The sequence below is a fragment of the Ictalurus punctatus genome, chromosome 3 (genome assembly GCF_001660625.3).
Source record: "Ictalurus punctatus breed USDA103 chromosome 3, Coco_2.0, whole genome shotgun sequence".
NCBI lineage: Eukaryota > Metazoa > Chordata > Actinopteri > Siluriformes > Ictaluridae > Ictalurus > Ictalurus punctatus.
Genome location: NC_030418.2, coordinates 24,368,750 through 24,393,310, shown reverse-complemented (window position 1 = coordinate 24,393,310; position 24,561 = coordinate 24,368,750). Strand labels below are relative to the sequence as shown.

The window sequence follows — 24,561 nt, the reverse complement described above, 5'->3', positions numbered from 1 at the left end:
GCTGGCCCATACCATTATCATTTTTGGATGTGGTGGCAGAGTAGTGAGCACACTGAAGGACAGTTTTCTACAGGAAAGATAGAAGACTGTAGCAAGACAGGAAAATAAAAAAAGGAAAATTATTTGCAAACATTATTATATCATATATTTTGATATCACTTAATCTTATTTGTACTCAGTGTACTCACACATACAAAATACGTAATAGGAATGATGTGAAGCAATATTTTATATGCCACCATCCAGAGGAAACCCATGCAGATTTAGGCACTCCAGCTCAGTATTGAACCATTGACCCCAGAGCTGTGACACAGGAGAAAAGTATTTTCAAAAGAAAGACATCCACAACCCATTGAATGCAATTTGCAGTTATTTTGCACTCTTGATTTTATAACTCAGGAAATGTATTTCCTTCTCTCTGTAAAAGCGCACCCTAGACTGTGCCCTATATGTCCTGTCAGGGTCCATTTAGGATTCATCCTGATTTTTTTTTTTCAAGCTTTTATTCATTGGTAACATGAATATAACAGAGGTCAGTTGCTTATTGTAAATGGTATGCACTTATATAGCACCTTTTAACCTTAGCGGTTCTACAAAGCACTTTACACTGTCTCTCATTCAAACACACACACACTCACCAATGGCAGAAGAGCTACCATGCAAGGCGCTAGCCTGCCATCAGGCGCAACTTGGGGTTCAGTATCACTTCAGCATGTGGGCTGGGAATCAAACCGATCAACCCTGCAATTAGTGGGCAACCTGCTCTACCACCTGAGCCACAGCCGGCTTTCAGTGTCTAATTCTCTCTTTTAATGTCAATTGATTTTCAGTAAACTTGCATAAAATCATAATTAATACTAAAAACACTTTCTAAAAATACAAGTCAGAGCTTGTTTCCAATTTAAATTTTATGAACACGGGTGACAGCCAGGGACAACAGTATTATGTAACAACAATAATATTCTCATAACTGAGTAGGCAAGGATCAACACACTAGGTACAAGATATGGTATTGGTGTTACTTTTTGAGAATAATATACCAGAATGTATTGTAATTTTTGATGGAGATAATGGCATCATTATGTTCCTTATGTAAAGAATAACACATGACAGACTGTGCGGTTATACAAAAATAATCCATGCTGGGAGAGTGTCGTGCTGTTACCACATGAAGTGAATTATTTTCATATAAGTGCTCGGTCTGGAATGTGTTATTCCTCGTATACAATGTTTAACTTATTAATGAATGACACATCTTGCATTTTAATGGTTTATAGTTAAGATTTAATGTTGTGGAACATCCAAGAGACACGTTCTGTTTGAGTCGTGCAGTTATACAAAAATATTGCACACCTCCGACCCATCAGATTAAAAAATTCAACAACACTGTGGTATAAAACATGAGAATTTAATTCTATACTTCATAATTGTCCAGCGATTAAAAGAATTTGTCACCTATACCAAGATTATAGTCTTCTTTTTTTTTTGCTGATTAATTTATATTTCCATTTTCAGGATGCCAGTTGGCTGTCATCCTTGGCCTGGTTCATAAAAGCCCTAGTATGTGGCATCAGTCTCAATGGGATATTCAGAAAAGGTGAGAAGACACACATGATTGCCATCTGGTTAATATTTTAGGACATCGTTGTTGTAGGAGCAGTGACCTTGTTGACTCATGGTGGCTTATAAAACAAATGGATCACTTCACTTTTAAGTTGGGTGTAATGTTTAAAATATATCTGGCTACTTGGGAAATTTCAAACATTTTTTTCAAATCAAGTTGTAGCATTTTATAATCTGGTTACCTTCATCCTTAGTAAATTCCTGGTCAGTGTCACAGTGGTTTAAATTGGGCTACTAGTTTGTTTTTATTTTAGGAATTAGAACCAAATACATTTGTTAGAAAATAGTGCAGGAATGTACAAACAAAACTAATAACTACATGAGCAGGACTAAGAAACTCATTCCATGCAAATCTGCAGTGATGTAGTTGAGGTCTAGGAACTATCAGACAATTCACAGACCATACTGATGGTGTTTTCATTTCAACCTCTGGGGTTCTTTGCCGTAAAGAAGGGTAAGGGTAAAGTTTTTAATTAATAAATAAATAAACAGACAAACACATAAGTAAGTAAGTAAGTAAGTAAATGCTTCCAGTTTAGGCCATGCCCACTTCAGGTTTAAATCTAAATAATAATATGAATGGTTGGAGCACTACAGATACAGATAGTGGCATTGATACACCCTTACCACATTGCCTGAAAGCAACTGCTATATATCTGTTTAACATGTAATAAATAAATATTTAAATAAATAAGATAGAGAACTAGTAAAGCCTATGACCATGTTTGCCACAGCGCTTGTTAAATTGGCTCCTTACCCAGCATAATCTTTTTAAAAAGCCTAAACAAGATTATATAGTAAATAAAAATATTTCCAATAGTTCCTCATTTTGGGGAAATAGATTTTATTTTTACTTAAAGTAGAGCTCTCTACATATGGCCTGTTTCATACAGAAAAATGTTGGTGAAAACCTGATTTTTTAATCATTTTTGGCTGTTTGCCAGAATTCAGCCATAGTAACATCCAAGTTTTCCTACACCACTTCACATGTGAAGAAGCACACAACACAAAATCTGATCTCCCTTGGCTGTCTTTCTTTGTGTACTGTAGTAAGGCCCACCTTGCTCTGGAGACTCCTTTAGAGTGTATTTATCTGCTCACCCTCACTGGAGTTCACTCCGTAATGCTCAACCAGTGGTCCAGCAGCACCAGGACTAATGCACACAACTTGGAAGCTATCATGGAAAGTAGGTCACCAGCACACATTTACCAATGAAAGACACCCCAACACACACACACACACACACACACACACACACACACACACAGCTCTAAATGTGTATAGTGTATCAACAAATGTGTATCTTTTTCTGTGCTGTAGATCTCCTGAAAACAGGACTGACATCTGGTCAGGCTGTCCATACTTTGCATATGAGAGCATGTTTGTCTCAGAGAGGTAAGGAGAATGTGTGTGTTTGGGAGTATATGGTTGTGTTGAGTTTTAGATGTGTTGCATGTGTAGCACATGTATTTTATTAGCTGATGTTTGTTAAATTATTGCTATAAGTCCTTTCATTCATGTCTGTTATCACCGTCTTCCTTAGAGCCGGAATATGTTCTGGATGAGAATGATGTACCAGGCTGGAATTCACCCTCTGCTTTCAACGTCATCATCTATGGATTACCTAATTTAATTGTTACCTGATCGCATGGGACAGTCTCAATTCAGGAAACGTACAGTGCATCCGGAAATTATTCACAGCGCTTCACTTTTTCCACATTTTGTTATGTTACAGCCTTATTCCGAAATGGATTAGATTCATTATTTTCCTCAAAATTCTACAACAAATACCCCATAATGACAACATGAAAGAAGCTTGTTTGAAATCTTTCCCTCGATCCTGAACTGTCTCCCAGTTCCTGCCGTTGAAAAGCATCCCTACAAGCATGATGCTGCCACCACCATGCTTTACTGTAGGGATGGTATTGGCCAGGTTATGACTGGTGCCTGGTTTCCTCCAGACATGATGCTTGCCATTCAGGCCAAAGAGTTCAATCTTTGTCTTGGTCTTGGTCTGAGAGTCCTTCAGGTACCTTTTGGCAAACTCCAGGCGGGCTGTCATGTGCCTTTTACTGAGGAGTGGCTTCCGTCTGGCCACTCTACCATACAGGCCTGATTGGGGGAGTGCTGCAGAGATGGTTGTTCTTCTGGAAGGTTCTCCTCTCTCCACAGAGACATGCTGGAGCTCTGTTAGAGTGACCATCGGGTTTTTAGTCACCTCCCTGACTAAGGCCCTTTGCCCCCGATCGCTCAGTTTGGCTGGGTGGCCAGCTCTAGGAAGAGTCCTGGTGGTTCCAAACTTCTTCCATTTACAGATGATGGAGGCCACTGTGCTCACTGGGACCTTCAATGCTGCAGAAATGTTTCTGTACCCTTCCCCAGATCTGTGCCTCGATACAATCCTGTCTCGGAGGTCTACAGATAATTCCTTGGACTTCATGGCTTGGTTTGTGCTCTGGCATGCATTGTTAACTGTGGGACCTTATATAGACAGGTGTGTGCCTTTCCAAATCATGTCCAATCAACTGAATTTACCACAGGTGGACTCCAATCAAGTTGTAGAAACATCTCAAGGATGATCAGTGAAAATAGGATGCACATGAGCTCAATTTTGAGTGTCATGGCAAAGGCTGTCAATACTCATGTACATGTGCTTTTTTTGTTTTTTATTTTTAATAAATTTGCAAAGATTGCAAACAAACTTCTTTCACATTGTCATTATGGGTTTTTGGGTAAACATTAAGGTTGTTTGTAGAATTTTGAGGAAAATAATGAATTTAATCCATTTTGGAATAAGGCTGTAACATAACAAAATGTGGAAAAAGTGAAACGCTGTGAATACTTTCCGGATGCACTGTATACTACTACAAAGAATGTTGAAAATAATTCAATAGTATTACAGTCCCAGGATAAAATATTGACATCAGACCAAATACCTATTGTTTAGCGTTCTCTATGTTTAACACATTTGCATACAAATCTACATCACGCTGTCTGTTTTATGCCTCTTAATAAAAATTCATTTACATTAAACTTTACTAGTTTCATGCTCAACACAACATCGGAGGAAGTGAAAACATTTATTTTAAATGCCTATGCCCTGTCCAAGGGGTTCTAGGAGATGGTTGGTCTGGTTGTTTGGAAGGCAACATATTAAATAATTTAGAATTTAAAGGGATAAATAAGTGTACATATGGATTTTCCATATGGATTTTCACTTAAAAAAAAATGGGTGTATTGCTGTGGTCTGGAAGCATGTGCATTATAATATTACACTTCTCTTAATAAAACCAAATATCAATTAGCCATTTAGTGTAATAAAGAAAAAATCACCTTCCAGCACAGTAATGACCAAAAAAATGAATCCAAGACAACAAAAGAATGGCTTTCAGAAGAAGATCAACATCTTGGAATGGCCCAGTTCGAGCCCATATCTAAATCCTATCGAAAACCAGCACACAGGAGATTTATCCCTTGTAATAGATAGATCTGGTGCATTTTACAAAGAACAGTGAAATAAAATGGCCAACTCCAAATGTGCAAAGTTGGTAAATTCTTACCTAAACATTTCAGTTTGCTTTTCACTTGAATTTTTAATTTAACTGGTTGTTGTATCACAGGAAATGTGGGAAAAGATCTGACATAATTTACATGGTTTAATTTTTTACTTCATAAAAACCTGCAGTTTTAATCGGGGGTGGGGGGGTGGGGTAGACTTTTTATATCCACTTTATTTAGTTTGTGCATGTATAGTTGCGTGGGCAAAAATAATTATGTTTGTGAATGTTTGTTTAATACGTTTGGCTTGTTCATGCTTGACTTATCCATGAGTCCATGTCTCATCTCTGTAACGCTCTTTAAGTACACAGTGACCAGCTGGAGAGACGGTTTTGACGTAAACAAATCAGAGGTTAAGCGCCATATCTCGCAAAAGGGAAGAGAGCAAGCACAGTGCACAGGACTGTGTATGAGTCATGAATATAATGTGGAATAAGGATGGACAGAATTTCCAGCATCAACAGCAGGTAAGGGCAGCTAGATCAACACATCCGCTTATATGCAGTGTAAGTGTTTCATGTAAATAAATCCTTCCCTGTGTTCTAATTTTGAAAGATATGTGGTTATATGCTTAAAAAAAAACTTAAATAGAATTGAGCCTAGTTAGGGTTGTTATTAATGCTCAGAATATGCAGTGTAACAAGATTACCCCTAATCCCCTAATCCGTTGTTTTTCAGTAAATTCAACTCACTTTTTAATCAAAGCATTCTTAATTAGGACACACATTTCCCTTTACTAAATCCTCCGGCTTTTGGAGGGGTGGATAATATTCCCTCTTTAATAGGGCATCAAACTCTGGCTTGTGGAATTCATTAATATCTCAAGAAAAGGCTTTACCCTTTAAGCAGTGCCAGTTTGAATTATGAAAATGTTTGATATGATTTTAAGGTTGTTCCAGAAAGTGCAGTCATGTAAAAAAAAAAAAAAACCAGGAGAAACAAGGAGACACTCGACAGTAATGGATGGAACCATTGCTTCACAGAAACTATTCTATGTTTATAATTCACCTTCCCTGACTCTTCCCACTTCACTTATCTTTAGTTCTGCATGGATTTGGCCTCCTAGAAGTGAAATGTTAGTCCCTAACCACCTTAAGTGTCTTATGTGGTTAATAACAATATAAACATTGATTTCTGTATGTATGTTTGTAAGTTATTTGCTTAAATATTTTAAATTCCTATTAAAAAATCCTTAATTGGACCTTAGAAACATATTGTCTGTATCTGTATTGCTTCAGAGAAGAGCAAGCTACTGGCTCTGCAGCAAACTGTTCATCAACTGATTGAGGACAATAATACCCAAAAGAGAAAGGCACACACGGCAATTCACAGAGGTTAGCCACCTCCATTAGCCGTCTCACCTCGAATTGAATGCTTTTGTGTGAATCCTCAGCTTCCTGAACGAAGTAAGAACAGTACAGCTCTGAAAGCTCTTTGGAATGTTTGCCCTCATCCTTTTTCAAAAAGACCTCCAGCTTAAGGGTACTTGCTGAGGAAATGCTATTTCATACACTACAATTGGGTTTGGGTCAGTTGGTGAAGCTGTTCAGTGTGAATAACGTATTTGTAATCAGTTTCATCCCAAATCCACATCTGTGGCATGCCAGAATCAGCAGAAGTCCACATAGCTCATCCTCTCCTATCCTTCATCTATTCATTTAATAATTAAACAATACAGCAATTCAGTTTTATTCTAATATTTTGAGATACTGGATTTTTGATTTTCATCAGCTGTAAGCCATAATCAAGATTAAAACAAAAACGGATTGAAATATTTCACTTTGTGTATTGAATCTAGAATATATGAAAGTTCCGCTTTTTTAATTAAATTACGGAACTTTTACAGACCAAACCTAGCAGGTACCTCTAAACTCTAAGCAGCTTTGCATCATAATTTACTAATTATTTAGTTTAGAGGGTTATTATTAGCACATTTACAAATATTGTTATGCTTCTGGAAGTGCATTTCTGTTGCCTGTTTACAGCCAGCTGATTGGTTTGCTGGGGGCAGAGAGACGGAGCCTACAGACAGAACTGGAGAGGATCAGATGTGTGCTGGGAAAGGGAGGGCTTTTAAGCCAGACCATTGTCTGCATCATCAAAGTGAGATTGTGGATGAAAACATTGCTCAAGAAAAACAGACCACTGATGGATTATAGAGAAATGTTTGTGCCAGTATTAGATACAAAATAATGTTCCAGGTCACGGGGATGTGTATGCACCTACAGATGCTGCATATGTGTAGAATTTATACAGTGGGGCCAATGAAAGCGATTCAAGTCAAGGTTGTATGCTTTAGAGTTCAGTTTACTGCAGAATTCCGAAGTGCATGAGTATACAGTGAGTGATATTTGGTGCTTAGACATTGGAAAATTTTGTTTTATTTTAACACATTTTCAATAAAGCTTTAGAATAGCTTTAGAGTTTTTTCAGCACTCAGATATATAACAAATAGCTTTTTATTGACCCACAGATTGCAAGTGATTTCCTTAATTTAAAATAGCTAGTAATATGACTTATATGATCAAACATATCATACACAACAAAATCCCAAGTGTTGATTTAACACCCAGAGTGTTGAATTTACACGCTACAGTGTTTATATAAGTCCAATGGACACAAATGAACACTCTGGGTCTTAATTAAACACTAGGGATTTTACTGTGTACATTTTCCTCGGCTTACTTTTATATTTAATATAAAATGCAATATAGAACATTAATGCTTAGCATATTAAAATAAATTGTTATTTCAGATACATTTAAAGTCTGATTTCTGTGTTGCATTGTTACTGTTGAATCTCGTCGTAGAGTAGTTTGAATAGACAGTCATTAAACCCCTCAATATTCAATCATATTAAGAGTTTCAGAGTGAAAAATCACTTCTACAGAAAAGACATTTAAAACAGATGATTTTAAATAAATGTAGGGGCTGGATCGATCAGACACTTTCACTCAATATTGACTGATTAAATCAAGTGGTTCAGAGACTATTCAAGTACAGAGGTTTCAGCCAGTTAACCTTTTCCATGTAATAGCTGCAAGTCATGAGGAGCATCACCATAACTGAGAGGTCTTGGCAAATGTGTATGTCCCCAACTTTGACTATGATAGCGTTTTCAAAGATGGCCAATTCTTTTCTTAGCCATTATGCTGTTTCAGACACACGTGGCTGCTTCGATCCAGCCTTCTTTGAATACTCCAGCCTCATGTGAGTACTTCTCTCCAGTTCAGACACTTTTTGCACTAATTGGACGGTGCTTTTCACACTGTCATTATTGTGCAAATCCTATTTCAGATCAATATCCTTTGCTTACAGACATGAACGTCTATACTCCATTACCTTGCCGGAGAAATTTTTCTTTAATTAATTTCACTGCAAACGCAATCATTTCTTAGCACCGAAATCATGAAAGACATTGGACATACTATTGATATTTATGGGAATCACTAAAAATTTATTTGTTGGCTAAAATAATATCCACAATATTCTAATTGGTCAGAAGGTGTTGATTTTTTTTTATAACAGCACCTCTGGCAGTGGTGCAAGGCAAATCCCAGTTTTATATTGATGCAACTATTATTAGATTTATAATAACAGCTTATTCAATATAACAGCTTATATCTTGTACAATCTACATAATGGAAACCTAATAATAGTTTCTTTCAATAAGAAGATGCTTAATTAACTATTATGGAAGGTGTTTCCAGTGTCAGCAACATGAGAAATTCATAACGACAAAAGGACTTCGCAGTTTCTCTGTGACTTGGTGAAATTCTTCATAACAGAGAGACTGGTGAGGGAATAACTGAATGTATTAAAATAAGTGGTAAAAGGAACTACCTTGTTTTAAGTGATGTTTCCATTCTGCCTTCATATCTGTTTATATGTAACTATTAACAGATATAAGTGACGCACAAGCACCCGGCCGTTGACATGATGTAAAAGAAAACGTGATTTATCAGAGCAGGCCACCTTCTTTCATTGCTCCATGGTCCAATTCTGTTGCCCACATGCCCCATTGTTGGAGCTTTCAGTGGTGGACAGGGGTCAGCCACGTATGCAGCAAATTGCAATGCACTGTGTTCTGACACCTTTCTATAATAGCAACTTTTTCAGCAATTTGTGCTACAATACCTCTTCTGTGGGATCGGACCAGCTGGGTTAGCCTTCAACCTCCAGGCGCATCACTGAGCCTTGGATGCCCATGACCCTGTCGCCAGTCCTTCCTTGGACCACTTTTGGTAGGTACTAACCACTGCATACCAGGAAAACCCCAGAAGACCTGCTGTTTTGGAGATGCTCTAACCCAGTTGTCTAGCCATCACAATTTGGCCCTTGTGAAAGGTGCTCAGAAGCTTAAACTTCCCCATTTTGCTTCTGCTTCTAACACGTTAACTTTGAGAACTGACTGTTCACTTGCTGCCTAATATATCCCACCCCTTGACAGGTGCCAGTGTAACGAGATAATCAGTGTTATTCATGTCACCTGTCAGTGGTTTTAATGTAATTGCTGATCATTGTATGTCTGTTCGTAGATGTATTAGAATTTTCAGTGAATAAGAGGGATTTGAATATGATAAACTGGATAATAATGAGTTTTTCTATATTTCTGCTCTCATGTTAATGTTATCTGAAGTGAAAAAGAATGCATGTGATTTGATGTTTGGCTTCTGAGGAAACAATGTGATTGAACATTGGTCTTTCGCCAATATCTATTTGTAGAATTGAACTTTTTTCAAACATGGACAAGGTTATAAATGAATTAAATAGTAATATTATGCAGGGGTTCGAGTCCCGCTGGGGCCATGTGTGTGCGGAGTTTGCATGTTCTCCCCGTGCTGCGGGGGTTTCCTCCGGGTACTCCGGTTCCCTCCCCCAGTCCAAAGACATGCATGGTAGGCTAATTGGCGTGTCTAAAGTGTCTGTAGTGTATGAATGGGTGTGTGAGTGTGTATGTGATTGTGCCCTGCGATGGACTGGCACCCTGACCAGAGTGTACACCGCCTTGTGCCCAATGCTGCCTGGGATAGGCTCCAAGTTCCCTGTGACCCTGAAAAGGAGTAAGCGGTAGAAGAAATTCCCATTGTTAATTTTTCATGTTACATTTAAATGTCAAATTCACATGTGATATTTGCTCTGAGCAGATAAAGAAGATGCACAGGAAGATTGGTAAAGAATGGAAAACCTCAGCTTTTGGTACAGATCCAGCCAGGAAAATACAACAACTAACAGGTAACTTGTGCAGGTGGTGCTGTATTATCCTTTGAACTTGCTATTTACTCATTTCCACAGCCTTTTAGAGATTCCTTAGATATCAAAGATACAGATTTCACCCAAGCTCTGCATTTCTTTGCATTTGAAGGCATTTTTTACTTTCTGGCAATCAGTGTTCTTTTTTCTCTTTCTATGACTCACATTTTCTCCCTCGTTTCCTCTCAATTCTAAACATTCACTGCTGAAACTAATAAATCCACTTACATTATAGTGCTATTATAAATAAAATAAAATAAATGGCACACTTATATAGCACTTTTATCCAGAGTGCTTTACACTGTGTCTCATTTACCCATTCACACACCAACGGTAGCAGAGCTGCCATGCAAGGCGCTAACTTGCCGTCGGGAGCACCTTGGGGTTCAGTGTCTTGCCCAAGGACACTTCGGCATGTGGAGTCATGTGGGCTGGGAATCAAACCGCCAACCATACGATTAGTGGACGACCCGCTCTACCACCTGAGCCACAGCCGCCCCATCCCATTACATCCTGTATGACTCATTTTGCCTTTAAGCAGTTTTGCCACTGCAACTGTGTTGATTACAGATAAAGAGTGTTATTGACTGGTAGGAGGAATCAATTAAGGGAGAACCCCCCCCCCCACACACACACACACATATGTAAACACTGCTCACTACACTATATGATGATTTCTTGTTTTTGTAGATGGCAATGTTTCATGTGCTTCCATGTGACGTTGTGTTACTATAACTGGAGCTATACCTATAGTGTTGAATTTAATATCTGTAGTATTATCTTTATTTAATACCTGTACAGGTTGCGCTGCAATAGGAACTACTCACATCCTTCTCTATCTTTAGCACAGAGTAATCACCATATGGTGCACTGTGTTTCGTAATACTGCTTCGTTCATTTTTCTAAACTATTTTTCTAAACTAAAGGGATATTAACATTTGAGTTGCTGTTTGTAACTACCTAGCTTCTAATCAGTGGCTCTCAGTTTTGGACAGTTTTATGTTTTCTTATTGTACCTTGTCTTGCTCTTTTAGAGAAAGTCTTTAGCTGTAATTAGTTGATATCCTGAATTAGGTCAGTTTCAGCATGGGAAAAAATACAGGAAACACTGCTGGTCAGTCAGCCTACAAACAGAAAGACAGACTTTATTGTCTTCATTGTACATAAGAACAGTGAAATTCTTTTCTTTGCATATCCTAGCTTGTTAGTGACCTGGGAGAGTGAGCAGAGATGAGTAAGAGGACTGAACCCAAGACAAGAACCCAACAGTGGCAGCTTGGTGGTACTCAGGCTTAAAATCATGACCTTCGGATTAGTACCCCAGAACCTCTTTCTAAGAGCTGCTCTTTCTAAGTCGTGGCTTATTTTACATGCATACAGTGCCACTGAGAATTATTTCTGGGTAAGTATGTGCACAGATAAATGTATAGATAGGAATTATATTATACAAATGCAAATGATAATTTCCCTTTAAATGATGTGGCACAGATTGGCAGTGTGTGTTTCTGTGCACTTAGAGAACAGTGTGTAGTATTCAGAATCATGTATTCTCCTTTAAAGTGTCAAGTAGAGTTAAAATGTCATTGTGTAAACAGTGTGGTGCGCTCAGTAATAGAAGAATGGAGTATTAATCTGCTTATAGCTATTTTAGTTATAGCTATTCTGTGACTCTCGTGCCTGCTTTTCCAAGCTGTGTGAAGAGCAGGACAATATTGGAGATGGAAAGGCAACATGACAATCCTTCGATCTATCAAGTGAGCTCCAGTAGGTGCAGTTTACACTGGAGTTGCATTTTTCTTTCAGAATTCTGTGTTCAAACGTTGTATAATGCCAGACAGTTAGATTCTGCGTTGAAAAGAGTTAAAAGAGTTGACAAGGAATATATTTCACTGTAATGCTGTTATATGCTGTGATTCGTCTCGGTTAATAAAAAGTTCGGCACTCTTGTATTGAAATGACATCGAAAGGACATCAAAACCATGAGAGGAGAAAAAAGAAAACTCAGCATGGGGCACCAGTCCTTTGCAAGGCACCCTGCCCATACACACACACATGCTCATGCACACATTCATTCACACCCAGGGCCAACTGAGTGGAGCTAATCCACCAATTAGCATGTTTTTGGGAGGTGGGAGGAAACCAGAGAATCCGGAGGAAACCCATATGGATACAGGAACAACATTAAAACAGTAGTTCAGGTTCCCCGGTTCAGTCCTGACCACAGGTTATTAACTCTTGTGTGGTGAGGCAACAATGTTGCCCAATGCACCTCCATCCTGTACCTCCAACCATCAGAGCTTTAATTTAAAATACACCTTTTTTAAACCCATGAAAAAAATCATCATATTATTAAAGCAGCACATTTTTGGCTCTGTGAAGTGTAAATTTGTTAAATTACGGTGTATATATTTAGGTGGTTAGGTCTTAGTTTGTATACATTTCAGTCTAGGATTACTACTGACTATTTAACACAAAAGAGTTCATAAATGTAATAAAGTCGTAAAGTCATAATCCGCACATTTCATGTATCAGATCGATTCAAATCCTTGGGTAATGCTGGAGACCCATCAAGAGAAAATGACAGTATTGGACAAGCCAGGAAAAATATGGAAATCAGGTATTAAAGGGAAGCCAAATTCTTTTCCCATATGATTTGCTCTTTCTCATACATAATTGCACCTAATAAGTACCCATTTTCCAGTTAGCTATTGAGAAAAAGAGTGGCTCACTAGAAAAAGTCAGCTAAAGGTTTATTTTTGGTGTGTGTGTGTGTATGTGTGTGTGTGTGTGTGTGTGTGTGTGTGTGTGTGTGTGTGTGTGTGTGTGTGTGTGTGTGTGTGTATCAGAGAGGATGCTAAGGCACGGATGGTCTCTGTGTTGGAGCAGACTTGCTCAGAGAGAGATAATCATGCAGTGGATGTACAGGAGCTCCAGAGAAAAGTGAGCCATGTGGAGAAAACAGAGCATTTTTTTTTTTTTTTACAACAGAAGAACAAAGTCAGATAACCTGACCTGAATTACCAGCTCAGTACTAAGAGGAGAGGTGCACATACACACATACACTTATCATCCACTTTATTTGGAACACATTCATGCAGTTACTTAATCAGCCAATCATGTGATGCAATGCAAAAAACAAACAAACAAAAAAAACAGCAGGGCAATGCAAAAAAATCATGCAGATACAGGTCAAGAACTTCAGGTAATGTTCACATCAAAAATCAGAATGAAGAAGAAGTGTGATCTCTGTGACTCTGATCATGGCATGGCTGTTGGTAGCAGGTTTGGGATGGTTTGAGTATTTCAGAAACTGCTTATATCCTGCGATTTTCACACACAACAGTCTCTCAAGTTAAAAAAAAAACATTGAGTGAGTGACAGTTCTGTGGGTGGAAACACCTTGTTGATCAGAGAGGTCAGAGGATTGAGCCAGATTGGTTTGAGCTGCCAGAAAGTGTATAGTAACTCATATAGTCACTCTTTACAACTGTGGTGAGCAGAAAAGCATCTCAACATGCACAAAACATCAAACCTTGTGGTGGTCTATAACAGCAGAAGACCACATCAGGTTCCAATCCTGTCAGCCAAGAACTTGAATCTGAGGCTATCAAGGGCACAGACTCATCGACACTGGTCAGATTAGAAGAAAAAAAAATCACCTGGTCTTTTTCCAGTGAACATGAATCATAGCCCAGGTTCATGTTCTTGGATTGTATTTTCACATAATATATATTATTATGCTCAATGTTGCTCACACACTGCACACTCACACACACACACACACACACACACACACACACACACACACACACACACACACACACACACACACACACACACACACACACACACACACACTAGGGTTTGCACAGCAGTTTATTTTTGGTAGTTCAGTAATTTAAAAAAAAAAAGATATTTTCTATAGTTAAAGCAAAAACTAATTTAGTCTATTTTATTGGTGCAGTAAAAGACTGATAAACAGCAGCAAAGAACATTTCAAACCATGTGTCATACACAGCCATTGCATTTGCAGCTTCAATATTTTTTGGCTACACTGTTAAGGATGAATATAAATACATTTACAGCATTTGGCAGACAGCCTTATCCAGAGTGACTTACATTTATCTCATATATACAACAGAGCAGTTGAGGGTTAAGGGCCTTGCTCAAGGGTCCAGCAGTGGCAGCTTGGCAGTGCTGGTATTTGAACTCATGACCTTCCGATAAGTAGTCCAATGTCTTAACCACAGGGTCAATGCGCAAGGCTGAGAAGAAGGCAGAGCTCAGACTGTCAAACCAGCAGAGTGGTGGAACCACCTCAGAGTTCATTTTGGAAGTCAGGTACATATACCTGCACAGACTACAGAGCTGTGAAAAAGTTATTTATGAAAGCAAAAAAAAGATATTCAATGCGAACTGGGCATGTGTGAAAATGTATTTGCCCCCGTAATTACTAATTCCCCAAATCTATGAAACTGCATTCATAATGTGGTTTAGCTGGACTAGACGCAACAGACCTGATTACTGCAAACCCTGTTCAATCAAATCAACACTTAAATAGAACTTTTTCAACAGCATGAAGTTTGTTAAAAGGTCTTACCCAGTAACACACTATGCCAAAATTGAAAGAAATTCCAGATATGATGAGGAAGAAGGTGATTGAAATACATCAGACTGGGAAGGGTTAAAAAGCTATTTCAAAGGCTCTGGGACTCCAAAGAACCACAGTATAACTGAATGGAAAAACTCAGCACAGTAGTGAACCTTCCCTGAAGTGGCCGACCTTCCAAAATTCCTCCAAGAGCACATTGACTACTCATCCAGCAAGTCACAAAAGAGTCAAGGACAACATCAAAGGATCTACAGGCCTCTATTGCATCAATAAAGGTCACTGTTCATGACTCCACTATCAGAAAGACACTGGGCAAAAATGGCATCCATGGAAGAGATGCAAGGTGAAAACCACTGCTAACCTAGAAGAACATTAAAGCTTGTCTGAATTTTGCCCAAAAAAAAAAAAAAAAAAAAAAAAAAAAACCCAATGTGATCCTCAAACCTTTTGGGAGAATGTTCTGTGGATTGAGTAGTTAAAAGTGGAACTGTTTGGAAGACAGGGGTCTCGTTACATCTGGTGTAAACCAAACACAGAATTCCATGAAAAGATCATCATAGCTACGGTCAAGCATGGTGGTGGAAGTGTGATGGTATGGGATGCTTTGGTGTGGCCTGGGCAACTTGCAGTAATTGAGGGAAACACAAATTCTGCTCTCTAACAGAAAATCCTAAAGGAAAATGTCCGGTCTTCAGTCCATAATTTGAAATTTAAGGGCAACTGGATTATGCAGCAAGACAATGATCCAAAGCATAGGAGTCCTAGAAGTAAGTGAAAGACTGATCTCCAGTTATCGGAAGCAGTTGGTTGCAGTTATTGCTGCTAAAGTTAGCACAAGCAGATTTTAAGTTTAAGGAAGCAATTAGTTTTGATAACTTTTAACGTTTGATAACGTTTTTTGCTTCAAGAAAAAAAAAAATCAATAAAAACTGTATTGTGTTTACTCAGGCTGCCTTTGTTTTATGTTGTATTTCGTTTGACGATATATAACTATTTAGTATGAGATGTACACAAAACCAGAAGAAATTAGTATGGGGCAAATACGTTTTCACAGTTCTGTATGTGACACACACACACACACACACACACACAGATACTGTATAAATATGTGTGCATTTGTTACAGACAACCCACTTTTTCATCATGCAGATGAAAAAAGAAGTTTTTCTTTTTTCTTTCTCTCAACTGTCTCTCAAGTGTGTATTACATCAAACTAAAACTTAATGTAGTCTGTAACATCATTCCACTTCAAGTTTATCTGACTATCTGACTCAGTTCTAAGTCTCCCCATACATCAGTTCTGATAATTTCAGCTTTTAGCTGAGTTAGAAGACAACTGCACATTGGACATGAATTGCAGTCTCCCAAAAATATTCTAGCCCAAATGAATAGGTTTTAACATAATCACAGCTCTAATAAGCACGTTTTGTCTTTTTTTAGGGCAAATGTGTCCCTTTTAGGGACCCATTTTCTGTCTCTCTTTGTGACACATAAAATTGCATTTGAATTGCTAAATTATAGTGTTTCTTGTGTGCACTCTTTTAGGCACTTAGATTTGCTCCAGTTAATACACAAATTTACTGTGAGGTGCATACTTAACAACGACAGACACACAATATTCTTTATATAATCCAACACACCTATGTTACATATATGTGCTAGAGGGCAAAGGAAAAAAATTTAATTACACTTTATCTTTTTTGTGTCCTGTAAATACATCAGTAGATGAAGCACACTGCGCATTACACATACAGTACTAACAAACAAAAGAAGTATTCTGCATTTGACACGCCTGGTACTGTTAAATATGAGGCGTACAAAAAATACACTGATGAAGCTGCAATAAGTTTAGCTTTTCACACCACTCTGGAGTTTAGTACACAGAATTTATAAGCAGAACTGTGCAGCAATACTCTGTCATGTCCTCTTACTGTCAAAACCTCGCACCTGAACTAGGTTTGGGGAGAGGTGGAGGAGAGCAGGAGACGGAGAGCTCAGTATATGTATTAATATTTTATGAATTTCCACCATCTTCCTAGAGACTGGTGCTTTCTGGATTTCCTGCTCAGTTAAACCACGTGGGGAATTCTGTCTAGCACAATAATCAGGCTTAATTCTGTTGTGTAAATGTAACACTTGGACAAGCATTATCAGACCTGTCAAATGAATGGAGGTTACATTTTACAATGGTAATATTCCAAATGAATCCACAAAGTTCATGTGTGGAGACACAGTATTTTCCATTCTTTACTGCACAAGAGAAGAAAGCTACAAGCACTGTCATGTGGAAACCTTTGATGAATTTGAACTCTATTTCAGTAGAAGTGCTGGAGCTTTGAGCTTGGCGATTAAACCACTTAGAACCATTTAGCTCAGATGTAAAGTCAGAGGAAAAACAAGGAGGATGAGCAGGAGAAGAGTGCTCAAGAAGCCCTAATAAGCCAGTCTAGAAGGTGTCAGTCAAGGTGATTTAAGTGGACAATGGGGGTGACAGATCATTTCTGACATATTGAGGACGCACAGCAGCTTAGGAGGTAGGGAATAGTACTAGAAGCGAGTCCCATGAAACATACACGCTCTCATACACTTTCATGACTTTTTTTTTTTGTCTTCCTTCCATGTGCCAAGTAGTAGATCCACTTGCTTGGTGCATAACGCTTTCATAAGAACACAAACAGAATTGAACAAAATAGAACATTTTAAATAAATGTGTTCTTTATAAATGCCTATAAAGAGATGTCTGTTCTTTATAAATATGATAGAAATCAATTCATTTCCAAGTACAGTGCCTCCAGGAAAATCTCCCCCCAATTCAACATCCAAAACCACCCCCCACTTAACAGTATTAACCACTGACAGTTGAAGTGAATAACACTGATTATCTTGTTACAGTGGATAGGGTTCATACAAGGTGCTTGAAGTGCTTGAATCTGGCTTTTTGAAATGTAACCCTTTCATGCATAGTGGTCACTACAGTGGACTGCTATTCAAAAGCCATTTTCTGGCTGTTGCAAGGATTTCTATATTTCTATAGTTTCTATGCATAACAGTCACTAGAGTGAACACTAATTCTTCATTTGAATGCATGTAGTCCACTGGAGTGGACACGTCAATAACGTTTTTTAAAATGTTTATAAAAATAAAATTAACTAAATAAAAAAAAAAAGCCTAAAAATAGAGTAAAAACACACACAGAAAAAAATTCCTTGATTAGGATTTCATAATTCATGCATGAAAGGGATAAGTATTGGAAAACTTTGAAAATAGACATTTTTTTATCTACTGATGCTTAAAAATTGCTTGAATTACAAAAAGTCAATAAATACGTAATCACTAAATAACTTAGATTGAGCACAAATAGTGATAGAGCACAAATACAATACACTCAAAATATGACTCCTGCTGTAGCCCCTCGCTCTCATCCCACTATTCACTCACTCATTTTGACAGAGACTACTTCAGTTCACTTTTCAGACCACTTTAGCAACTATTTTTCTCTCAAAAAAGCACCTATTGACAAATAGGTGCTCCCCCCCAAATAATTATTGATCCCCCTAAAACAAGATATATGGGGGTCTTCAAATTTTCACATACTACTAAGTTATAATTGTGAAAAATAGTTTTCATTGATTAGTCTATCTGTAAAGAAAATGTCAATACACATTTGACTGCCCCATTGCATGAACATGCGCAGTAGACTAAATGCAGGAAATACCATGCAATCGTGCACTCAATCGGCCGAATGCAAAGGAGATAGCACGGGAGATACCATAAATGTTTGAAAGACACTTTTTCTTGGAAAATAAATGTCGTAATCTAAATATAGTTGTATCTCAAGCATAAATTTCCTCCACAGTTCATCAAAATGTTTATGGGGAAATGATTAAGATGTAGTTTAATTATTATCTTGAGGTCACTTTAAGGCTTGAGTGTGAATGAAGCAAGCTGACAAAATAATTAATTAATTAATTAAAATATCATATAACTCTGAATTTGAACAATTACTCACAGCGTTTAGTTTTATGCTCGCACATGGACATTACGTCCTTTACTATAGTAACAGTAAGCTATGTGTGCGCATGCTCTCTCATGATCATCCATTCACAGTGAAATGGCTAGGAATCACTTCAATATATAATGTTGACATACTGAGATGGTGTATCATACAAAAACTTTAAAGGATCTGCTGCTAACGTCTTAGTGCCAGATACCACAGCACACCTTCAGAGGTCTTGTGGAGTTCATGCCTCAACGAGTTGTTTTGGAAGCACAAGGAAGACCTACACAATATTAGGCAGGTGGTTTTAATGCTATGGCTGATCAGTGTATATTTTCACCCTAAATGCAGATATCTGGCTGACTAGAATAGGTTCTCCTCTGTAGTTTGCTTATATTTGGCTCCATCCATTTTGCCTGTGATGGCAATAAGATTTCTAATTCCTTCTGCTGAAAAGCATCCCTAGAGCATGATGCTACCACCAACTTGTTTGATTGGAGTTATGGTGTTACTTGGATGTTGGGCTCTATTTGCTTTGTGCCAAACATTATGCTATTGATTTAGACAAAATTACTCAACTTTAGCCTCATCAGACCAAAAAAATTGTTTCCAAAAGCTCTCATATTTTTTAACATGGCCTTTCTCAGAGGTGGCTTTCTTCTGACCACTCTCCCACTATGCCTCAAAACACCATACAATATTTTTGTTGCAATCACAAAAAAAGTTTCAATTCAGTTCAGTTTTACTTTTGTAGTGGTTTAATCAATGGACATTGGTACAAAGCAGCTTTTGCAGAAATCCAGATATGGTTGTAGATTTATCTATAATTGTCTAACCTTAAGGTTTATAAATTAAATGTTCATCTAAATAAATAAATACATGCAAAGGCTTTATGAATATTTATTAAATGACTTTATGCCAGGCATCAGCAGGAAAGGAAAACAAACTCCAAAAAGCCTAGTGAAAATAAGTTTTCTATCTATATTGCATGTCAGAGCTATACCTCAATACTTCACTATACATCTGCTCATTATATTAAACATTACACAGCCTAACAGGGAATAAAACACGGGTCATTTTTTTTATAGGAAAATAACAATGATGCAAAGAGAGTTAATGTTACTACGCTGAAGTTGGTTATTGATTATTGTTTTATGTATTAACATCAATGAATTGAAGCAGTGTTGCAAAGAACACGTCAAATGATGTGAGAGACTCATAAACTCCTACTGAACATGTTTACTACAAGTTATTGTTACTAAAGATGTTTCTGCCTGTTACTGAATTATGGGATGTACTTATGTTTTCCCACTTGGTTTTTGAATGTTGGTTTACTTTTTGGGAACATGTTGAAATCTTTTTTGTGTTTTTTTTTTCCACCTAAGGTTATTTGTTTGTTTATAGAACTTGGTGAGGACCACACAATTGCTGTCTAGGCCCTGATAAATAAAGGCATAACATTGAAGGAGGTTGTACTGTTTTCTCACCCATGACTGTATATGAAGAAAGGATGCATTCAGTGTTTCAAAATTTTACAGTCATGTTCTTATAAAATCAAGAGAGACAGCCTGGACTGAATGAGATTGGTTGCTGGTTAGCTAACAGGACATGAAGGTTAAAAATGCATCGAGTGTGTTGAAATTTCAGCTCATTTAAGGCTGTAATACAGACTGTCCTGCACAGTTTAATCTTTTCTGCCACTCCTACACATTTTTGTCCAGTTTATGAAAGGCTTGGTAATTAGATGATGAGCTAGAATACATCTGTCTTATCTCTTCATTCCTTTCTTCACTATCTGAGTCACATCTGCCATTTGCTTGCTTTAAGTAGTGTTATGCAACAGTTGTCTTCCTGGCTGGCTCTCTTAATGGTTGTCAAGATTGTCAGCTTGAAGGTGGAGACAAAATATAAAAATGACCTTTTTCTAAAACATGGTTTTTATTGTTTTGTTGTATTCATTGTTTCTATGGTAACAACATGAACTTGTGTTGCAGATGCTCCCTATGAGTGGATTTTTGTTTAAAAGTGTAATGTGATGAAGTTTTCCCCCAGTCCAAAGACGTGTGCTGTAGGCTGATTGGCATCTCTAAATAGTCTGTAGTGTGTGAACGTGCGATTGTGTTCGGCGATAGGTTGGCACCCTGTCCAGGGTTATGCCCCTAGTCCCCTTCCCGCAACCCTGTGTAGGATATGTGTTAAAGAAATGGATGGATGTTATTTAATTGTATAATCACATTACTAACCCTTATGAGAACTTTATAAGCATCAAGAATTAAGCTAATGTCTCAGAATTTCTAGCCCTGCATTTCTGCTGTTGAATCCATTTTCCATCTTTTTCTCAGTGACTCTTTTTAGCATTACATTATTCCTTGACTTTTAGCCAACAGGAGGTGCTGCAGATTAGGGAGTGTGATGTTCTGCGAAGCAGCAGCTGGGATTTTGGGGGATCTGGAGGGGTCCAGTAGAGACAGGAGGTTCAGAGAGCACAGGAGATGCTCCACACTACTGCAGGGCCTCACAGCTGATGAAGAGAGCTGGTGCAGAAATCTCAGCAGCCCTTAACCCACAGCTCCTCTTCGACTCGTACATGGACGGGAAGTGTCACACTGCCGAGAGAGTGTGGGGGAAAAATATTTTTATATTTAGTATTAATTATGCTGTCACTTTTGCGCAAACACAACTGTCAACTATTATCAGATTCCTGACTGCAACCAAATTCTGTAGCTGGTTAATGCTGTTGTACGTATGTATTTTTATGTACATGAACGTGCCATGTTAGTAGTTCAGCAAGCACTACTTCTTTGGTACTTGCTATTCAGTAACTGCTCATACATATCTGGGTCACTAATTCTTAGTCCTAAAATGAATATGAAGTGAAAAACAAGCAAAATAAGAAATTCAAGAACGTACTTACTGTGCATAGAGTTAGTCAATGGGAATACCTCACAAAGATACAAAATACAAAAGTTACAAAAGTGTGTGCATGTGAGTGTGTGCTGAGTGTGAGAATAACTTGCAGATAAAGGGATACATCCATCAACCACCATTACCCAGAGCCCTTAGCCTGGATCTACATGCTTGAATTAATTCACATTAAGGACAAAATTCCTGATTATGCAGTGGACTTTTGGGGGCCTGTCAAAAGTGTCATGTCATTAATCTTGATATTTCTGTGATCAAGCAGGTATATTGGGATAAATGTTATTTATTTAACTCTTGTTATGGTCATTATTAAAATGAATATCTCCTTTGAAATAAAGACAGCCTCACTGTTTAAGTATGCTGTACCAATGTATGCCCTGCTTAATTTGGGAATTGGTTACTGTTTAACCAAGAGACAAAAATATATATAAATAATTTTTATATATGACAAATGAGTGTACAAACTTGCCATATTGCTGATATTGCTATTGACTCCAAACTATTTGCTCTTCTCTCTTTTTCTCTTCATAGGAGAGGATCTGAACTTTGCCCTCTTCCATTATGTATTGGAGCAGAACAGACAGATACAGGAAATGACCAAAGATGTGCGTAATGTTTTTATAAAGAAAATTATAAATTGTAGTTATATAAATGCAGCCATTACATAATGTTAAATGCTATTTATGCTTTTTCAACACAAATGCATGCAGCAATACAAGAATTCTTAAGTGCGTTGACTGTCACACCCTTATCTGTGACTTTCAGTCGAAACTTTTAAGTCATAACGGTGTCTAAAATTTATGCTGTAGTGTTATTATGGCTTAGAGCCACTCTAGCATTTCTTTGCTCAGAATGTGTGACTGAGTAGCAGCTGCTGGGGTTAATAGAACTTAAAGCTCGGTACTGACTTATTGAAGAATTGCTCAATAAGAAGAGGAAAGGAGATGCCTGATAACTCCAGTGTCCCATGTGTGTAGCTGTGAGGTAACTAAAAAGAGCACACATGTCTCTGCAGTTCCCTCAAAGCTCAGGATAAATATGAAGCAAGAAGAGGAGAGGGAGAGTGCAGAGGAGCGTCATCTCCAGTGAGTGAGAGAGCTGAAGCTGAGCTGCCAGCAGGTTACTCAAGACACAGAAATACTGATAACAAATGTAGGAGTAAAAGAAAAGGAATTCAACCAAATCAGAGCAGGAACACACAATTCTGATATCTAGAGAGAGTTTTGTAATGTCATGCTGAAGGATGTTGAATCACAAAAGTTAATCTCTCCATTCATTTCCATTTTATTTGTATAGCACTTTTAACAATGGACATTGTCTCAAGGCAGTTTTACAGAAACATATAAACACATGATGCAGATTTTAAGTGTGTGAATTTATCCCTATTGAGCAAACCAGTGGTGGCAGTGTCAAGGAAAATCTCCCTAAGATGTTAAGAGGAAGAAACCTTGAGAGGAACCAGACTCAGAAGGGAACCCATCCTCATCTGGGTAACAACGGATAGTGTAAAAGTAAAGGAAAGTTCATTATAGTTTTTATATGAAGTCTGTTTTGTTTAACTAGTCCACTATTCACTAAAGGAGCACAATTGTATGCGGTAATTGCAATCCTAAGGCCATAGCAGCAACCATAGTTCCAGCAACCACCACAAGAATGTCCATGTGGAATTGAGGTCCAAAACCATTTCCATGGTACTTCAAGTGGCACCATCCTCAGCAATCTCCAGGCTGCACTTCTTTCTCCATGAAATTCAGGATTCAAACAGGGTTCAGGGTTCTTCTGTGAGCCTCTGAACTTGCGCCTAGACATACAATAAAGCACCTTAACATGTGACAGGTACTTATTATGGGTAACCTGCTTCTTAACCTTATACGTCTGATTATGTCTATCTGCCAGTTTAATTTTAATGGCCTAGAAATTGGAATTTAAAGACTGTAATTAGCCATCTTTCTCACCCTTATCAGGAGAGCACATTTTACTATGTCTACAGCAACATTTGGGAGGTTCTTCCATGATAATAATCACCTAGCAGCTGAGCAGGTATTTTCAACTTCAGTCTCAGCATCATCTGAGGAACGGACTCGTATACACGTAGGTACATGTTGCAGGCCTGAAACTAGCCATGGCAACCACTCTAAATATGGCAGTGACCTGAACAGTGTAGGATGGTCCGATGCAACCCATAACATCGCACAGGATCTGTTGTGACAGAGTTTGTTATACTACAGTGCAAGGACTTTGATATTTAAGGATACTGATATCTTTCTGTGGGAAATCAGGTGGGCCCCAGCTCACCTGCATTCACACATGGTGTGTGTTCTGCCTGAAACTGTATTCTCTCCAACATCACAGTGCTAGGTCTCACAATGAATCCCACAGATAGGCCACACAGATTCACTGAGTATGCATTCCCTCACCCCAGTATGTAGCAGCTATTATTATACTTGCCAATCAAATTCAGCCGCATGGGGTATTGGCATCTGCTGAGGATGCTAGGACTGATTACCGCATCCCCAGAGATTTAGTTGGCATTATACTTGAGCCCATTTACTCATCAAGGAGTCTCCCTGAGATCAAAACTCACCACAGCTAGCT

At 38.1% G+C, this 24,561-nt stretch overlaps 1 protein-coding gene across 2 annotated transcripts in view; it reads left to right on the top strand.

Annotated features, from left to right (window-relative positions):
• Window positions 1-4,657, top strand: part of LOC108262816 (cilia- and flagella-associated protein 46) — a 74,062-nt gene extending 69,405 nt beyond the window's left edge. For both annotated transcript variants that reach the window (XM_017463162.3, XM_047154072.2), the window contains 4 exons: window positions 1,516-1,597; window positions 2,674-2,810; window positions 2,945-3,019; window positions 3,168-4,657. In XM_017463162.3, coding sequence (XP_017318651.1) covers window positions 1,516-1,597; window positions 2,674-2,810; window positions 2,945-3,019; window positions 3,168-3,268 — 395 coding nt within the window. In that variant the 3' untranslated portion in view covers window positions 3,269-4,657. The remainder of the gene's footprint in view (window positions 1-1,515; window positions 1,598-2,673; window positions 2,811-2,944; window positions 3,020-3,167) is intronic.
• The last annotated feature ends 19,904 nt before the right edge of the window (window positions 4,658-24,561 follow it).